This window comes from Phyllostomus hastatus, unplaced genomic scaffold, assembly GCF_019186645.2.
Source record: "Phyllostomus hastatus isolate PE091 unplaced genomic scaffold, TTU_PhHast_1.1 phas_contig_495, whole genome shotgun sequence".
Classification (NCBI taxonomy): domain Eukaryota; kingdom Metazoa; phylum Chordata; class Mammalia; order Chiroptera; family Phyllostomidae; genus Phyllostomus; species Phyllostomus hastatus.
The window spans coordinates 4967800-4986352 of record NW_025333895.1 but is presented as its reverse complement, the minus strand read 5'-3'; the positions used below and the strand labels follow the sequence as shown (position 1 = coordinate 4986352).

The window sequence follows — 18553 nt, the reverse complement described above, 5'->3', positions numbered from 1 at the left end:
TCTATAAACAGTATTTTAATATTTGTATAAATAGACCACAGTATTACCAAAAAAACTGCAAGAACAGAGCATGGAAAAGAGCTTTTCAAACCCGAGCATCACACAGCCTCCCTCGGCTACACGTGACATCGGCCTCCCCGTCTCTCCCCTGGGCCGGGGTCAAGTGCTCTGGGGAATGCTTGAAGAAAAGGAATAACCCGGGGGGCACTTGGAAGGTGAAGGGGTGAGCACGGCAGACTGTGGCTCCCCGGCCCTGCTGCTGACCTCCTGACTATTACAAAAATAACGCCAGTGTGCGGTGGTTGGAGCTGCGGCTGCTCGGGGGAGAGGGTGGCAGGAGTTGCCAGGCCCCAGGCGGGCCGTCGGGCTGCTGTGCAGGCTGGTGGAGTGGCAGGCGGGCAGCGCGGCGCTGCCCTATCTCTGCACGTGCCGGACGAAGGCCTGCACCAGCTGGATCAGAGGCTCTTGACTCTCGGGGCTGGCCTTGGGGAGGGAGGTGGACTTGCCCTGAGGCGAGAGGAGGATGCCGGCGGCGGGGGAGCTGGGGGCTCCCCTGCGGAAGTAGCGCGACAGGCTGGAGAGCAGCGTGCTCTGGGAAAGAACAAGCAGCCCGATGAGAACCGGCACCCGCGCCCCGGGCGGCCTCCTCTCCACCGGCCCCAGTCCCTCCAGCCAGGGCCCTCTGTCCCTTCATACCAACTCTGAGCTGAGCTCCTGCTTCATCCGCTGTTTATCCCGAGGGTGCACGGCCGGGTCCCTAAGGTAGCGCATCGCCTGGGAGACGAGCAGGTAGAAGCAGTTCTCCATGGTAAACATCAGGAGGGACCTGGGCGGGGCAGGGTTGGCGCCGTTGCAGAGGGCTAAGCTCACAAGGTGCCAGGCGGCTGCCCCCACCCCAGACCGCACTCCAGGAGGGCTTTCTTACTTCAGTGTTTTGGTCCCTTCTGCCTGTGTGCTGAGCCCCACAGCCTGTGTAAGGGGCTCCTTTTTCTTATCCAGCTGGAGGAAGAGAAAAAGGGGTAAAAAAGAAACAGCCCAGCTAGCAATGACAGCTTCGACTCATCGAGAGCTTCCTACCTGGCAGGGCCTGCACTGAGCAATCTGATCGGTCGCCTCACTTAATCCCCACCGTAACTCTCAACAGAGGCGAGCCATCACACCCCTCGTGTGATGAGGAACGAGCTCAGGGGGCTGGGTAAATGTGCCACGGTCAGGGTTAGGAGGTGGCAGGGCGGGAGGAAGATTTGAACGCGGGGTCAGACAGCACCCGACTCACCTCTCCGAGCATGTTCAGGGCCACATTCACTGTGGCCAGAAGGGTCCCAAAGGAAGGGGCCACTTCCGAGTCAAAGGTGGGAGTGGTGAAGCTCAGGGCAAACAGGAAGTTGTACTCAGCAAGGTCCAGGGACTGCAAGGCAAGGCCGGAGCACTCAGGGCCCAGCTAGGACCCGGGCAGCTCTCAAGAGGCGAGCAGGGCACAGCCAAGTCTTCGGGCCACCGTGGGAGGCCGGTGGCGCAGCACAGGCGGCGCGGTTACCTGGTCCAGCAGGATCTGGCAGACGTCTGGGGTGAAGTGGCGCAGGGCCGCCAAGGTCCTGCTGAGGATCTTGAGGAGGCCATACTGGACCACGTGCAAGGCTCGCTGCTCCGAGGCCTCTGTGTCAGCGGTGGGCTGCTTGGAGGAGGAGGAGGAGGGGGCAGCAGGGGCAGCTGTGGGTGGCCGCTGAACTCGGGGGGCAACAGCTGAGGGGACGCCATCCCCATTCTTGTTCTGGAGGAGAGAGAAGTGGAGGGGGAGCACGGAGGAATGCCAGGGTGGGGCACTCCAGGCAGCCGCGGGGGGAAGGGGCTCGGGTACCTGCAGGTAGTGCTGCAGCATCTTCCGGCTGTGCAGGAGGGAGGTGCAGGCCTGGCACAGGTAACCCAAGTTGACCTGCAGCCAACACGGGAGGGTGAAGGGCTTCTCGAGGCGGCAGCCCCAGCCAACCGACGAGCGCAACCTCACAGGACCCCACAGAGCGCCACCGCACCCCTGACTCACTGAGTCCCTGCGCACTCTGGGCCAGCAGACACCTGGGCGGCTTCCCAGGGACCTAAAGGCCGATACAGTATCAGCCCTCGGTCAATAAATAAGGTGGGGCTTATTTTGCCATTTTACAGAAAAAGGCGGCGGCTCCGAGTGGTGAAGTGACTCGGCCAAGGCCGCGCACCAGCAAAGACAGAGGCCTGTCTGACTCCAGAGCCTGAGTGCTTTCCCTGCCCTGCTCTCTGGCGAGGGCCCAGCCTCAGACCTGTTCCTAAAGGAGTGAACCGAGGTCCGACAATAAAGCCCCCAGGCTTTCAACCGGTGAGGCTGCCCGATGCCGGGGGGAACGTTTAGCTCCAGGGAAAGCCATGTGAACCCGAACCCGTGCTCTCTGAGCACAGTCCGCTGCAGGGGCCCCGGACGGCGCCCACTGCCCCGTCCCCGACCATCTCCCCGGGACCCGCCAAGGACTCGCGCCCAAGCCTCACCTGCACGTCCCGCAGGAGCTGCGGCAGGTGGAAGTGCCACTCTTTCATGAAGCTGGAGAGCTGCAGGACGAAGCCCACGGTGTGGTCCGCCTCCTCCAGGCAGGCCAGGCTCTGCACCGTCCGCACTGCGCTGAGGCACTGGGAAGGGACAGGGCAGGATGGGGTGACTCGGGGACCCGACACACCTGTCCCCGTCCTCCCGTGGGGCGGACAGGTCCTGGGCCCGCAGACACTGAAGCAGCAGCACAACGGGTGGCCCGGCGTTCCAACCAAGGGGTTCTGCCTGAGCTGATCCCAGACCCTCCGTCTGCCTCACTCAGCGGAGCGGCGGCCCCTGCTCAGCCAGTCAGCCAGCAGTCCTCACAGTTCCTCAGAAACGGGGGCACTGATACCCCTCGACTCCCAGGCCTCAAGCCCTGAGTGGCTCAGTGCCCCCGTAACCCTCCAGCGCCACCCCGGCAGCCCCTGACCTGTAAGGTCCGCTCCTGGTGAACACCCACGAAGTCCAAGGCCTCCGTCAGGAAGTTGTAGCGCAGAGTTTTGAGGAGCCGCTCCATCAGAGATATGGACAGGCGGTAGACCCCTGGCCACGAGGGGGCATCCAGAGACTTCCGAGAGGCGCTGGGTGTCTACGACACAAATGGCAGGACATGGCGCCAAGAAACCCGGCTGACAGGCACAGCAGGGCCTCTGTGCAGCACGGAAGCTAAGGCGGCCTGGCCGCTTCGAGGAGAAAGTCTCCTGGAATGGGTATGGTCGCCACCTGACCACCAGGAAGACCAGAGAGGGCCCAAGGCCAGCAGTGACAAAGAACACGAGGCAGAGATAAAAGAATCCTGGGCTCTAGACTCAGATCTGCCACTAACTAGCTGCGTGAGCTTCTCTTGCTGGAGGTCAGGGTGGGGCGGGGAAGACTCCATTCCATCCGTGTGGTACACAGACCACTAAAGAGAACAACTTCCGGAGCGAGTGAAGGGGGCTACAGGCGCATCTTCCCACCGGAAGTGTGGCCTGGGCAGCCGGGGCCGCCTGGCAGGCCGCTGGCACTCACCTGCACCGTCCCATTGGTGCTGAGCTGGTACACACTCAGGAGGGGCAAACAGATGCTCTGAGTGATGCCGGCTCCGGCCACTGCTGTGGCTCCCTAGGAAGGAGGGACATGGAATGAGGTGCAACCGGTCCCTACAGCTGCCCGCCCACCCACCCAGGGGCAAGGGGAGCTCTCAGGCAGGTGAGAGCTTCTGGGAGAATCACAGAACCGGCCCAGTCCAAGCGAGGAAGCTCCCTCCTGCGCTTGGGCTTGCCTACCTGCTGGGTGCGAGCCAGGGTGAGGAGCAGGTGAAACGCCGCCTCCGTGAAATGCAGGTTCTGCTTCATGCGCAGGCTCACCTCCAGGGTCGTGAACAGGGTCGGCAGGATGGGGAGCCTGCGGGTCACCTGCAGCCACGAGTCGCCATCCTCATCCACCTCACACAGCTCCTTGGCCAGGTGCAGGCCCAGGACACACACCTGCTGGGGCCCAGGGGCAAAGATCAGTAGAAGGGAAGAAGGCAGGGCAGGGGAGGAAGAGGAGAAGGGAGAGGACAGACAGCCCCGTACCCAGCTGCCCGAGCCGTGGTCACACACATCTCTGAGGGAGCTGAACTGGAACACAACTTGGAATCTCTCCCAACCCCACTCTGCCCCCACACCCACCCCTCAGGGACTGGCGACCCCAGCCCCCGGTAACAAACCCGCCCCGCACAGACAGGGCTACCGAGGCCTTCCCTCCCGCATCACGCTCACTCCCGCCAAGCCGTGTCGGTGCTGCTTCCCGGCCACATCCGCTCACTGCACCCAACCCTGCTATCGCATGGAGACCGAGTGACCTCCCCTCTCTGCACCAGTGCAGTCACCTCCTAAGTGGTCCTTCTTCATCTTTTCTGGACTCTAATCAATTCTTTTACCAGTGGCTTTGCAAACGTTTTTGACCATGGCCCTCAGTAATCACTACCTTTACATTGTGCCCTGGTATTCACATATTTACATACTTTCATCGAATGGTACCTCCCCTTACATCCTGTAAAACACACGAATATTTTATTTTATATTTAATGCTACGTAATTTTTAAAATATGCTCATTTTTGCTGAATGAGCTCATTTCAAGAACCAGCAGTAGGTCATGACCCAGAGTTTGAAAACCACCGTTTGCTACTACACCCAGAGCAGTCTTTGTAGAGCCAAGTCTGATCACTGCTCACCCTTGCTTCGATTGCTTCCCATTTCACTTGCGACCCAGATCAAACCCCGACACAGCCTCCAGTCGTCCAGCCCCCAGCTCCCCAGGCCTCGCTCCGTCTTCGCTCTCAACGGCCTGCTGTAGGTCACCGCGGACAGGGTGCTCCGAGTCTCCAGATTAGAAAAAACTCCACCTTGTACATTCTTCCTGCACTGCTCTCCTGCAGAACTTACCACAACGGAATTCCAACCCTTCCTCGCACAGCCTGACGTTTATTAACTCTCTCGCCCAGCCTGTGAACTCCGTACGTGCGGGGACTCTCTGTCCTGTTCACTAATCACCCACAGGTGCTGGCACAGAGCGGGGGGTGGGCAGCTCATGTTTGCTGGGAGCATGCGGAAAGAACAGCTTCCCAGGCGCGCCCTCACCCCATCACGCTGGTCCTTGTGCCGGGGCCGCGAGCAGTCGTCAGTGTCCATGCTGTCCTTGTCCTCCGCGGCGCTGCCTGAGGCCAGACTGTGGCGGGTCTGGTCGAAGAGTGCAATCACCTCTTCTTGGAGGGTCTCACAGACGTTAAGCACCAGCTGGGAGTACTGGGGGATGTCACACACTGCGGAGCAGACAGGAGGGAAACACGGTCACACTCACTGTGTCACCTGTCGCTGCACACCATGGCTTCCAAAGACCAGCGCTCCAAGACTGGAAACTCAACCGCCACAGGAGGAACGTCTGGCCGTGCCACAGGAAGCCCGGCCCGGCCCGGCCCGGCCCGGCCCAGCCCGGCCGCCAGCAGGCACAGGAGACCATACTCCCACCCGCTGCGCCCCTCACCTTTCATCTCCTTCATCTGCAGCACAGTGATGAATGCAGAGAACACCTTGGCCTTGGTCTTTTCCATGAGCCGCTGGTCTGCCTGCAGCACTCCCTCCAGGATCTCGGTCAAGGGTGCAAGCATCTCATCCACAGGACCTAGCTCTCTAGAAATAATGTGGGGTTGAGAGAAGGGAGAACGCAGCTCACCAAACGGCCACAGGTGCCCTCGTTCCAGCTGAAGACGCCCACGAGGGAAAGCCAGTGCGTTCCACACCCATCTCTCCCCTTCAGGACAGCGAAGGGTCAGCGGAGGGAACCCACCAGGCCCCACGGGGGCGGCCCGGGCTGCAGGCCGCCCCGCCGGCAGCACGCACCTCTTCCACTGCCGCAGGAGGACGAGCAGCAGCGTGCACATCATGGAGCCGAGGCGGAGGCAGCTCACTGAGTTCGGGACCAGGAGCTGAGGGGGACAGCAGACCAGTTAGTCGTCAGGCGTCCTGTGGGCTGGTCCAGCCTGAAGACTCCAACTCCATCCACAGGGCACCTGTCGGCCTCGCCTCTGTGTCCTAGCAGGGAGCTGACGGGGCGGGACCCCGGGAGAGGCCAGGGGCGGCCCAGCAGCAGCAGACCTCTGCTGCCCCACTGCAGCCTCAGGCCTCCCGGGCCAGCCGAGCCCTCTGACCTGTCCGCCTGCACGCTGCACACTCGTGAGCTGCTATTCGACCTCGGAGACCTTCTCCCGAGGAGAAACGTAAAATCTCCCAGACACACTTACTAACGCTTTGGTTCCATCAAGCACATCAAGAAAGAGCTGACGACGCATCGCGGAGTCGGTCAGATGCATTATCTCTGCCTGCAGAGGGACAGAAAAAATGGCAGTGGGAAAGCTTCCCAGACTTTAGGAGGCAATAAATGCGGGGTCCTCTGTCAGGCAATTAGTCATTGATAAGTCATTGTCCCCTTGACAAAGTGGAGCTGCAGGGCACTACTGTTCTTTGTCTGCCCTCAGATAAGGTCAGAATGGAGCCCAGGTTCACCTCTTCCCCCTGACAATGTCCTTCCTTTGCTCAGACCCCCGGGCTCCCCAGGGTCCTGGAAACACAAACTCCTCCACACGGCTGGGAGGCCCAGAGGACCTGCTCCAACCGATGATAGTATTAACCCGCTGGTGTTCACTCTGTCCCAGCCCAAGGCCTCCTTCCTCCTCTCTGAACACCCCAAGCACTTCCGGACCCTTGCACCTGTGGCTCCATCTGCCCAGACTGCTCTCCCGCGGGCTCTCCGCCTGCAAGACTCGCACGTTCAGGCCTCAGTCTGGACATCTCCTCACCGCGGGCCTCCCTGCCCACTCCCACCCTACTTCGGCGTCCACTGCCACAGCACCCTGACTATTTCCTTCACAGTGAATCAGCACACTCTGAAACTGTGTTTCTTTGCGAGTTTGTTGACAATTTGTCTCCCTCTGGGCCCACTCTCCACGAGTCTGCAAAGACCTCATCTGCCTGCTTCACTGCTGCAGCCCTGGTGTTTGCCACATGGAAAGCATCCCATTAACACCCACTCAACGAATGAACGAATGATCAATGTGCGAGACTTAACTTGACGGGTTTCCTAGCAGGGAAAGAGGGTGGGGGGGACTTGTCAATAACAACGCAAGAACTACTGCCTAGCTGGGGCCTAAAACGCAGTTGACACGCACGTTACTTCTGGAGCAAAGTCAATTATCCCCTAGAGACGGCCGAGCCTTCGGTGTGCCTGCGACCACCGCGCTGAGGCAGAGCCCACGGCTACGAGCAGTCTGGCATGGGGGACACGTCAGAGGGGATGTAGGGGTATGCCTGGAACAGGCGATGCCTATCAAGACGAAGTAATTAATGAAGTTAAGGAATTAACCTGGGGTCCCGGGAAGAACAGTTCTACGCCAAGTCCTAATCATACAGGATGATAATGCCAAGTCACTGAAAAATGCCAAGAAAAACGGCCATCTCTTCTCACATGTTAACTCTGTCTAAAGACCCACTCTCAGTAGACACACAGTGAAGACAGAATGCCCTCTATTCCTTTTCTAAGGCCAGGAAATGCAGTTTCCAGAACCGGGGAAGACAAACGGCTCTCTGCAGAGGGTCCTGTGGCGGTTACAGCTACCCGACGGCTCAACAAATCCTCACCTCCAGACCACGGGGCACGCAGCACGGGACAAGGCGTGTGCCTGAGAGGCAGACGAAGGAAGCCCCAAGACCTATCCAAGGCTTTTACGTACGTCTGAAGGGATTTCAAATGACTTCTCTGCACTTCTCTTAAATACCCCGTATTGGCCCCCATCTTTTGACACAGAACCTGTTACACCTTAGCTCCCAGAGAAACACCCTGACTCTCTTCATCCCAAAAAGGCTGCAACTGCCTGGGACCCCGGCACATCGTCGCTAGGAAACCAGAGCGGAAAGTTGCCCCGGGAGGTTCTTACGTGACTGGTGGCAATGACGAGAAGCATCCTCCAGGCGGAGACCAGCATCTGATACTCGACCAAGGAGGTGCAGCTGCCGCCCTCTGTGTCGGCCGTGTGAACTGCCAAAGACCGGACGTACCCTGACCAGTAGGCGAAGCGTCTCTCACTGGAAAATTTCTTGAGTGTATCTTTTAATGACTGGTCTAGTGAGCCCCTGGAGTGTCCAAAAAACACAGAATCTAATGTTAGGGTTCAAAAGCAGACCCTTGCTGAGACAGAGAATGCAAGGTCACACGGGCTAAGGCAGACGGCTCCGGAGCCCTCCAATGCGTGGGGTGCACACTTCTCTGCCACGCCCTCTTCCAACCATGGTTTCTGACAAGGTCCGGACGTGGACAGCGGGAATTCAAGGAATCCATCTTCCCGGAAGAGAGCGTGGCATAACAAGGGGGCGGTAATTTTCCTGGGGATTGCTCTTAATAGTTTCCTTGCTAATATTGATCATGGTCTTACTTTGTACCCTGATTCCCATAAGAACAGGCCATGAGGAGAAAAAGTCTCGACGTGAGTCAACGATTAACTTTGAGGGAAATTCTGAAGGGACAACTAGTTCTCCCCACACTATTGAATCCTGCCCAGATTGTTTTAAACAAGGTGTTTATAAACCTGAGTAAGAAATTATCCCCGATTGTTCCCATAAAAGAATTCATGAATCAGTTACAACAGGCTGAATTATTGGCGGACTTTCCCACGCCTGTTCCTTACCCACAGATACAAAGAGTCTTTCAAGAAAACAAGAAAAAAATTATATAGACCCCTACCCACAGCCCAGAGATACCCCTGGGTAGCGTATTGGATTAATGGCAAATTATAGTATCCCCCAAAAGGAGCTAATAGTCTCCAGAGGGTTCCAGATCCCCCATTGCCTTATACAGGAGCATATAATGAGGACGGCATTAGAATGGTCAATAAGGATGGAGTCCAAGTGCCTTATAATAATTTAAATTTCATGGAAAGGTTAGCTCGAAGCAGACCTCCCTGGTGTTTATTAACTAAGGAACAAAAAAGGTTTGCTGTAGCTGGATTTCCTGTTTATCTCTCCTTACATGTTTGTTTTGGTGATTAAAAGGTGGTGGGATTGTTAGACACCTGTATTTCAGGTTTATTAATTTGCATAATTCCAATGAAATTGTACAAAATAATTTCTTGACCAGAGAACAAAATCCCCTCTAATAAAATAGCCCCTGAATGTCTAAAAGTTGTTGGAGTAACAGCCCCGCCTTTACCTTGAATAGGAATATATATCAAGTAGAATTAGACAGGCAAAGAAATAAGAAAAGCTGGTTAACTATTACAAACTAAGCACGTGGAAACAGTTACCAGGGAGTCAGATGACAAATTCTGAGAACTTTAATAAATAATAAGACATTCAAACTCTGTACGTACAGCTATTTCTAATTGTCTGATTTATGGCTCTCCTGGTCAAAACAATCTCTGTTTAATATAATTGAATCTATGGGAATTTTTGTATTTTTCCTCGTTACCTTTGTATTAATTTTTTCCTGCTTTACCTAATCGCAAATGTCAATCACTGCTAAACATGGAAGTACAAAAACCTGCTTGTACTTGCAATAAACAGAACAGAGCATCACCGTCCCCTGAGGCCTGTTGTCGTCCGTCTCCCATCGCCGACGCCTCACCCACCTTTCAGGACCCCCTGGACCCCGCTGTGGCCGGACCGCGGCACTTCTTTCTCGGCATTACGGTTAGTTAGGCTGAGGCCTTCTCCAGGGTTCCTCCCCCATAAAACCCTGAGCACACAGAGCCTGTTTCACAGTAACTCTTGCTGACGATCACAAATGCCATCAGTGCACTGGCCAGGGACACAGCTCAGTGGCCCTCCACAGATGGCTCCAAACCAGCTCTCTCTGCCCTGGCTCGTACAGCCACACACCCAGTGGTAGGCCACTGTGGTCCCCACTTCCAGACCTTTAGTTAAAATTTCGCCCTGACTGGTGTGGCTCAGTGGGTTGGGCACAAACCGAAAAGTCACCAGTTCAGTTCAATTCCCGGTCAGGGCACATGCCTGGGTTGTAGACATGCGACAGGCAACCAATGGATATTTTCCTTGCACTCCGATGCCTCTCTCACTCTCCTTCTCCCTCCCTTCCCCTCTCTCTAAAAACAAAATCTTTAAAATCTCAAAAGGGGAAAGGACTCACTTGACTACATAGTATATCTCCAAGCATATTATCTTCATGATCAGGGCACAGGTCTCCAGGATGCTGGGCTGTGGAGGGAAAGGCAGAGCAGGCCCCAATCACGAGGGGAACCTCTTCCCAGGTGCACCCCCGCACAAGAATGCATGCCCTCTCGCGTGTGAGTGGGCACCTGGCTTGTGAGAGCACAAGTGTCAGGTCTACAGTGTCTCCAAGCAAGTGGAGATGACCGCGGAGCCGTCAGCACAGAGCAGGGCATGCCACTGTCCTTCCCCACGTAAGACATCAGAGGGAGGGGAAGCAAACACTTCCCTGAAAAAGAAGTCTGCAGTGAAGACAGCGCCCTGGCTGTTCACTTAGGGGAGGCATCACTCCCCCCGGCTCCGGCTCCCAGCCCAGCCTCGCCTCCCAGGGACTTTGGGTCACTGCCGGCCCGCCGCCACGGCTTACCTCGGAGGTCTCTGAGGGAGGGGAAAGCGTTCCAAACAGGGGACTGGTTAAATTCTCCCAGAACTTGGGTCTGAAAAGAAAACACACGTTGTAAAGCACACTGCCTCTCCCAGTCCTTTCTCCACCCCCTTCTGGGGGTCACCTCCTACTCCACCGCCCCAACCCGAACACGGTCTCAAGGGTCACGTGCTCCTCCAGAAAGGTGAAGGGTTCCACAGGTGATGTGTGTTTTGTGCTTCCTGTTAGGAAACACAGCTGCATCTCACGGAGGTGACCCCTGAACACCCCAGGGGCACCACGGCACATCTGAGACAGCCGCACACCCGAGAGTGAGGGGGGACGCAAGGCACGGGCTCCGCGCTCGGCCGTTTCGAAGCCCCTCCCACCGTGCAGCTGGCATGCAGACAGGAAGGTGCTGGCACTCTCGTGTGAGCCTGCTGTTTCTCAAGAACAAGGGTTCTGGGGGTTGGCGCAAGGCAGACACTCAAAAGGCGGGAAGTCTAAGGAAAGCACATCTCCACCTTAGAGCGAAGACGCCGCCTGCCGGTGCAGCATCAAAAAGAGAATCGCTGAGAGAGACACTCCCACTCAGCGAGCGACCCAGGCGCTGGGCACTTCTTGTGCACGTGCACAGCGATGCGTCACAACAAACCACTAGGACGGGAGCTGTTGCCACCCCATCTGACAGACAAGAACGTGAGCTCTGATGGAGCCAGACCTACTTGGTCCTGAGGACCAGCATGGCACTGTCCCGCCGGTCCTGCCACAGGGCGTGCAGGAAGGCGATGGCCGCACGGTGCAGCAGGGGTGGGCACCAGTAGCGATCCTGCTGCTGGGAGTCGATGAGATCCAGCACCACGTGGAGACAGCTCCACTCCCCAAGGCTGAATTCCTGCAGGAGGGACAGGTGAGAGTTCAGGGCCACAGCCACTACCAGTAACTGCACCCGCAGAGCCTGGCACCCGCCTCCCAGGGAGCAGCCTCCCAGCTTCATCCCAGGGGCAGGCTCACCTTGGAGCCGTCACTGCCATCCTTCACTTCAAGATTCAGAAACAGTTCAATGAGGCCTGGCTGAGTCTCTACTGCAACGGTGAGAAATTCCAGGATCATGACTTTGATGCGCATGTCCTCGATTTTGCTCTGCAACCGGGTCAGGAAGGCGTCGCGAATGGCAGCCGCGTCATTGCCCAAGCAGGCATACACTGACATCGGGGCCACCTGGTGAGACCGGACACACAGGCTCAGAGCTCTGTTTCTGGAAAACAGGCTCCTGCAGATGGGCGCTGCAGAACTGTCAGAAAACGGCCAGAAAGGGAGACATCCAGACATATAGCTCCGGGTCAAAAGGGGCATCACCCCTAACTACAGCACAAGATGCCCAACAAGTCACAGGAGAAGCAGTAATTAAGTGAAAAGATGCACAACCTCTCTCACGGTTAAATAAATGCAAAGAAAAAATGAGGTAATACTGATTTGCCTACTAGACTAGCAAAGATTAAGGAACCGATGAAGCCATGTGGCAAGGATACAAGACTTGGTGTTAGGAGTATGCACTGTTACACTCCTTTTTGGAGGATAATTTGGACATGTCTAATAAAAACGCAAATGTTCACTGACATCTAATTTTTAGGAACTGTCCACAAAAGTTCACAGAGTTCCATGGATAATAATGCTTACTGCAGCACTGTTTGTAACAACGAAAGGTAGAAACTGGCCCAAATAAATTAGGACGCGTCCACTCCACGGCATGCCGGGCCAGCATCAGGGGGAAGGAAGCAGCCCCAAACGTGCCCACACGGGAAGACTGCAAGGCCTGGTGTTCAGTGAAGGAAGATCGTCACGGGACAGTGTGTGGGGTGGAACTCTACTCCAGAAAGGAGAAAAAGCTCACACCCACCCCCTTCACTACACAGGCACAGACAGAGACAAATCTGGCGCAGTGCGTACCAACCTGTCCACAGGCAATCTGTAACGAGGGCTCAGAGGTACCTTAACTTTGTTACATTTATCTGTATCGTTTACATAAACATGTTTAAATGAGTATGTAAGACTGTTATAATCAGAAAGTACCCTCATAAAACACAATTTGTGTGTGTGTGTGTGTGTGTGTGTGTGTGTGTGTGTGTGGCTATGTCACTTTAAAAGTCAGACAAGTCTAAGCTGCTTCTCTTGGGAGAAGGCAAGAGTGGTCACAAGCACGAGGTCAGTTTTCTGGGCTTCGGTTGGCTAAGCAGGACCCTACCGTGGCCAGACGTTTCAGCAGCTGGATGGCCAGACGTGGCAGAGCAGGGTCATGTTTGTGGTAAATGTATTTGGCAAGAACAGCAATGAGGTTGTTCCCATGGGCACCTGAAGAAGCACAGAAAACAGTTTAGACACCAAGTGTGCCTGATGCAAGCTCTTAAGACAGGGTGCTGTTCAAAAAGGCTCATATATGCCCTGACCGGTCTGGCTCAGCTGGCTGGGCGTCGTCCCACAAAGCGAAAGGTTGCCGGTTCAATTCCTGGTCAGGGCACATGCCTGAGTCACAGGTTTGGTCCCCGGCTGGGGCGTGTATGGGAGGCAACCGATCGATGTTTCTCTCTCACATCGATGTTTCTCTCCCTTTTTCTCCGTCCCTTCCCCTCTCTCTAAAAATAAATAAATAAAAATCTTAAAAAAAAAAGTCTCATATATGTGAGGGAATTTACTCTCAAGTACTTGGAGGTCCAGAGTGAATCCACGTGGCCCTATCATTCTCTTTTTTCAGTAGCCAAGTGGACAGGCAGGACTTGGGGAGGAGCAGCTCAATGCAATTCATTAATAGCAGAAAGAAATACATTTTCAAGAAAACAGGTAGTCACTTATCAAACAGGGCAGAAAAAGCTATCACACCAAATCACTGCACTGAAATCCAAAAGCTTAGTCCCAAAACAATAGAACTAGAATAGGTCTGAGACACTATCCAGATACATACTTGAGAATGAGGGAACTGGGCACCAAAGAGATCAAATGATTAGTTTAAGGTGGAAGAGTAGTAACAGTCAAAACTTAAATAGGAATTTCTCTCTGCGTTTTACAGATTGTAATTTAAATTTCATTATAATCTTATAAGGTAGATACTACTACTAGCCCCATTTTATGGATGAGAAACCTGAGGCAGAGATGTTTAGTAATGTGCCCAAGGTCACACAGCTGGCTGGAGCCACAATCTGAACCACAGCAGTCTGTCTCTGAACATGTTATTCTGTCATCAGTAGGAGGCAGAAATGAAATAGGATCCAGTCCCCTTGTTTCTAAGTCCAGAATGGGAGTTGGTGATCATTCCCAAATTTCAAGGAGTTAAGCAGAGAATACTGTTGACCTCTAAAAACATGGAATGCCTAAGGAATGCACTCATGGGCAGTCACTGATAGGAAGAGAAATACATACCATGCTGTGTGAGAGCCTGTTCCAAGGGAGACACCACATTAGAAGGAGGTTTCAGCCGAATGACATTGTTGGTGACGGAGAATGCCAGTTTCACTGTCTTGATCAGCAGCTGGCCCTGCCCCTGGCCCTCTGCCCCATCACTAGGGTGTCAAATGGAAACCAAAGTTGATTTAGACAACATGACTTCATTCACAACATAGGTGCTCTCATGAATTAGACTCAAACCATACCAACCATAGTCCCAGAGTTCAACAGCTTCTGTTGGAGGCCCCAGTCCAAACTAGGAGAGAGGAGGGGCCACCGACTCCCTTTGCTATGTACCAGTCTACACAGCACCACCAGGTTATATCGAGGCTGTGTCCAAGGAGGAACAAGGTTGCCTTTAAAAAGCTACTGCACGCTAACTTACACTGCAGTTCTCCGAACATGCAGGCACAATGAGAATGAATGGGGAAAGCGGGGAGGAAGCCCTACCTGCGGGGCTGAGCAGCCATCACCATGTCGATGGTGTCCACGCCGATGCCCATGATATTGATAACTGTCTGTCCTGCTTCTGTATAGGCCAGGCTACAGATGCAGAGAGACTGCAGGCTGGGGGTGTTGCTGGAAGACACGTACATTCTGAGTTACTAGGGAACCGCCAAGCTTATTACTGGAAGGAAAAGCAATCGCCCAAATCCAACCAACTGGGAGTCAGTGACACAGATCAACTCTTGGCCAGATGAAGGCACTCTGATCATTGTCTCTAAAGAGAATTCATCTTAAAGATCACCCTGGGAAACAATCTAAACATGCAACAGTTAATGGATTTGCTTACTGAAATAAGCGATGATTAATTCACACAATGGAATGCACTGAACCATTAAAACAAGACAGATCTACCTGCAGTGTCATGGAAATAAAGTCACAGAGGAGTTGGCATAAGTGGAGAAAGAATACACACTAGCTCGGGAACAGTCATCTCTGGAAAACAGGTTTACGAAGGGCGTTTTGCCCTTACTATTTTCCAATAAATATGCATAACTTTTGGAAAGATTGTACAAGTGATGTGTTAGTACACAACAATCTCACTGGGAACAACCTCGTCCCACTTCGTTTGCTCTTCTCTCTACGGGGAAGCTATGCGCGTGGCAGTGGCGAATGTCACCCGGCCCGACTCGGGAAACCGACGGGGAGCGGGCAGGCACACAGGCACCGAGCCCTCGGATCGGCTTTCCCGTGGGGAGTCGGGCCTGCACTGCACCTAGGCTGCTTGGGGGCTTGCTTTTCACTAAAACTCCCTCACCCTGAATTGAGGCAGCAAATGTTTACTGCATGGCTTTGAAGTAACTTCCTAAATTCTGTGCTAAACCTCCCAAGGATGGAGTGTAACCAGTCCAACCACCTTTCCCCTTGCATTTGCAAATATCCTTCTTCTTTTAAGTAAATAGCAACATTCTTTCCTTTGTTACCTGTAAAAGGTAACCACCTAAAGCAAACCTTGGGAACCCTGCATAGTAAATGAGCACCATGTAATATGCCCAGAAGAGCAATAAAAGCCTGTCCAGGCAGGGATCAGGGACCTCTCTCACTTAGACAGTGGCCATGCTGTCCCTTTTTCTCCACAGGACTTCTGCGGTCCGTGTGAATACATGGACCCCGCGGGCCCGATCCGTACCATCTCTCTCCACAGGGACAAAGGGTAAAACAGTCCAGTGAAGCACACCAGAGCCTCAAGAGATGGCTCTGGGCTCACCCTGGGGAAGGCTGAGACGGCTCTGCACAGCAGAAGCCCACGCTCCCCTCGGAGAGCGGTGGCATCCAGGAGCACCAAGCTCCGGCAGTCCCCGCCCCCATACCTGCTGTGCAGGTCTGGCTCATGGCACAGGTTCAGTATGGCGTGGATCAGCTCCAGGATCAGGCAACCTGGACTCCAGAAAAGACAGAGGAATGATGTGGCCGTGGATGATGGCTGTTATCCCAAAAGGGAAAGAAAGATCTCCAGGGACCCAGGAACTTCCCAGACCTTCCCTGCCCACACTTTCCTTACCAATTTGTTCTCTCACACCGTGGGAGTTGTAGCGCCACTTATGGTAGCTGGGAAGCATCTCCTTTAGCACAAACATGACGCAGGGCACCAGCCCTTGGCTCTGTGTACTACCAAGCTGTCCCTACAAGAAACCACAGTGTGAGGGTTTATGCCACTTAATTAAAAGTCACTTAGTTATTAGAGAGTTAACTTCCAAACCACAGGTCCAAAGAAAATCTGGGCAAACCCCAGTCTCCAGTGAAAAAGAAACAGAAACACCAGAGCGCTCTAGCGCAAGGAGTCCGAGCGGTAGGGTTCTATAAAGGACTAAAGGACAGTGTGACACCGTCACAAAAGGCACCCACACGAAGGGGAGAGAAAGGCCAGAGCTGGGCAGAAAGCAGGCACCTTAAACCTAAGGGCATGGGACCGCTGATAACGGAGAACACCCATTTCAGTGTCGCCACCCCACTGCTGGAGCACCAGGGAGGAGATCTGATACTCAAAATTCTGTCCCAATGGTACTTGTTAACATCAGCTTCCTTACTTTAAAAATGGGGATTCTGCCCTGGCTGGTGTAGCTCAGTGGATTGAGCGAGGGCTACAAACCAAAGTGTTTCAGGTTCAGTTCCCAGTCAGGGCACGTGCCTGGGTTGCAGGCCAGGTGCTCAGTGGGGGGCGTGAGAGAGGCAACCACACATTGATATTCCAGCTCCCTCTCTCTGAAAATAAGTAAATAAAAAATTTAAAAAATATATTAAAAAAATAAAAACGGGGATTCTGCCCTTGCTGGTGTGGCTCAGTGGACTGAGTACTGACCAGCCTTCGAATCAAAGGCTCGCTGGTTCAATTCGCAGTCAGGGCACAGGACTGGGTTGCAGGCCAGGTCCCCAGCAGAGGGCGTGTGAGAGGCAACATAAATCAACCAATGAATGCATGAATGGGGTGGAACAACAAATCAATGTCTCTTTCTCTCTCCTTCCCTCCCTCCCTCTAAAATCAATAAACAAAAATTTAAAAATAAATAAAAATGGGGATTTTTTTTTATATACAAACATCTATACCGACATCCCATCTCTGTAAAGGACTGTTGCTGTCTTCCGGAGCATTCACGGAGTGACTAATTCCTGCAGGCAGGACGTGTGCCAAGTGCTTCCCACGTATGCCCCCTCGCAACTCTGCGGGGGAGACCACCGATCGTTCCTACTTCAGAGGCTGAGAAACTCTCTACTTGCCCAAGGTCATGCAGCTAGTGAGCAGTCAACCTGAGATACAAACTTCACTCTCTCTGACTCTAAAATCCATGCTATAGCAGTATTTTTATTTATTTATTTTTAATATATTTTATTGATTATGCTGTTACGGTTGTCCCATTTCCCCCTTCACTCCCCTCCACCCTGTACAGCCTCTCCCACCCACATTCCTCCTCTTTAGTTCATGTCCATGTGTCATACATATAAGTTCGGTGGCTTCTACATTTCCCGTACTGTTCTTCTATAGCAGTATTTTTCAAACAGCGTTTTTATCTGTTAGTGAAGCAATTTTCAGCCATTTTCATCTCATGGCACAAATTAATTACTAAAATTCTACAACACACCAAAAAAGGTATTTTATGCTGATCTGACAAAAAAATAGGTATAATTATGACTCATTCACACTGGACAACTAACTATTGCTGTGTTGGCCGCTGTCATTTTTTAAAAACTTGACAATCTAAGGCAAAAGAGGTCAGCGCCCCTGACAAAAGAGTCAGGTATTGCATGCTTTAAAAATGTTTGTGGGACACCAGTTGAAAATCGCTGCATTAGTGGATTTTAAGATCAAATTCTTAGAAAATGTCAAAGTGAGTCTTGTGTGTTAAGAGTAGTGTCACATTGTGAAACTCTGCTCTAGGAATGTACATACACACACGGATACACTGGCATGTGATATAAAATGCATGTGTCGCCTTGGGCTACAGGCAAAACAGCGTGGAGTCAGTGTACTGCAGACCGCCTCTGAGCACTAAATACATTAACAGGGAGAAAGCACCTACTACACAGTCCGGCACACAGTAAAGACACAAATCATACCAGCTACAAGGCGGAGACCAAAAACCCCTGGAATTTATTTTTAAAAATTGTATATTTATTCTTACATATTTAAACTTCAGTCACCTTCAAAGTACTGTATTTTGCCGTGTATAATGAGCATTTTTTTTGCCCAAATTATTGAGGGAAAAATAACGATGCACATTATACATGGGCAGTAACAATTCCATGTCTATATCAATGTTTTTCATTCTTTTATTTATGCTTATGCACTAAAAATGTAACTCTAGCCCTGGCTGGTGTGTCTCAGTGGTTAAGTGCCGGTCTGCGAACCAAAGGGTCACTGGTTTGATTCCCAGTCAGGGTACATGCCTGGGTTATGGACAGCTCCCAGCAGTGGGTGTGCAAGAAGCAACCACACATTGATGTTTCTCTCCCTCTTT

General features: G+C 53.2%; 1 protein-coding gene across 1 annotated transcript in view; it reads right to left on the bottom strand.

The window, feature by feature from the left end:
- NUP188 (nucleoporin 188) overlaps nt 1–18553 on the bottom strand; it is a 57028-nt gene continuing 38475 nt past the window's right edge. The window contains exons 21-44 of the mRNA XM_045846196.1: nt 16102–16222; nt 15911–15977; nt 14547–14675; nt 14073–14212; nt 12904–13010; nt 11673–11879; nt 11384–11553; nt 10662–10731; nt 10215–10282; nt 8011–8206; nt 6322–6399; nt 5921–6006; nt 5565–5710; nt 5162–5343; nt 3823–4023; nt 3566–3658; nt 2985–3143; nt 2515–2652; nt 1859–1933; nt 1538–1771; nt 1277–1408; nt 926–999; nt 697–826; nt 1–591 (exon numbers count right to left, since the gene is read on the bottom strand). Coding sequence (XP_045702152.1) covers nt 415–591; nt 697–826; nt 926–999; nt 1277–1408; nt 1538–1771; nt 1859–1933; nt 2515–2652; nt 2985–3143; nt 3566–3658; nt 3823–4023; nt 5162–5343; nt 5565–5710; nt 5921–6006; nt 6322–6399; nt 8011–8206; nt 10215–10282; nt 10662–10731; nt 11384–11553; nt 11673–11879; nt 12904–13010; nt 14073–14212; nt 14547–14675; nt 15911–15977; nt 16102–16222 — 3180 coding nt within the window. The 3' untranslated portion in view covers nt 1–414. The remainder of the gene's footprint in view (nt 592–696; nt 827–925; nt 1000–1276; nt 1409–1537; nt 1772–1858; nt 1934–2514; nt 2653–2984; nt 3144–3565; nt 3659–3822; nt 4024–5161; nt 5344–5564; nt 5711–5920; nt 6007–6321; nt 6400–8010; nt 8207–10214; nt 10283–10661; nt 10732–11383; nt 11554–11672; nt 11880–12903; nt 13011–14072; nt 14213–14546; nt 14676–15910; nt 15978–16101; nt 16223–18553) is intronic.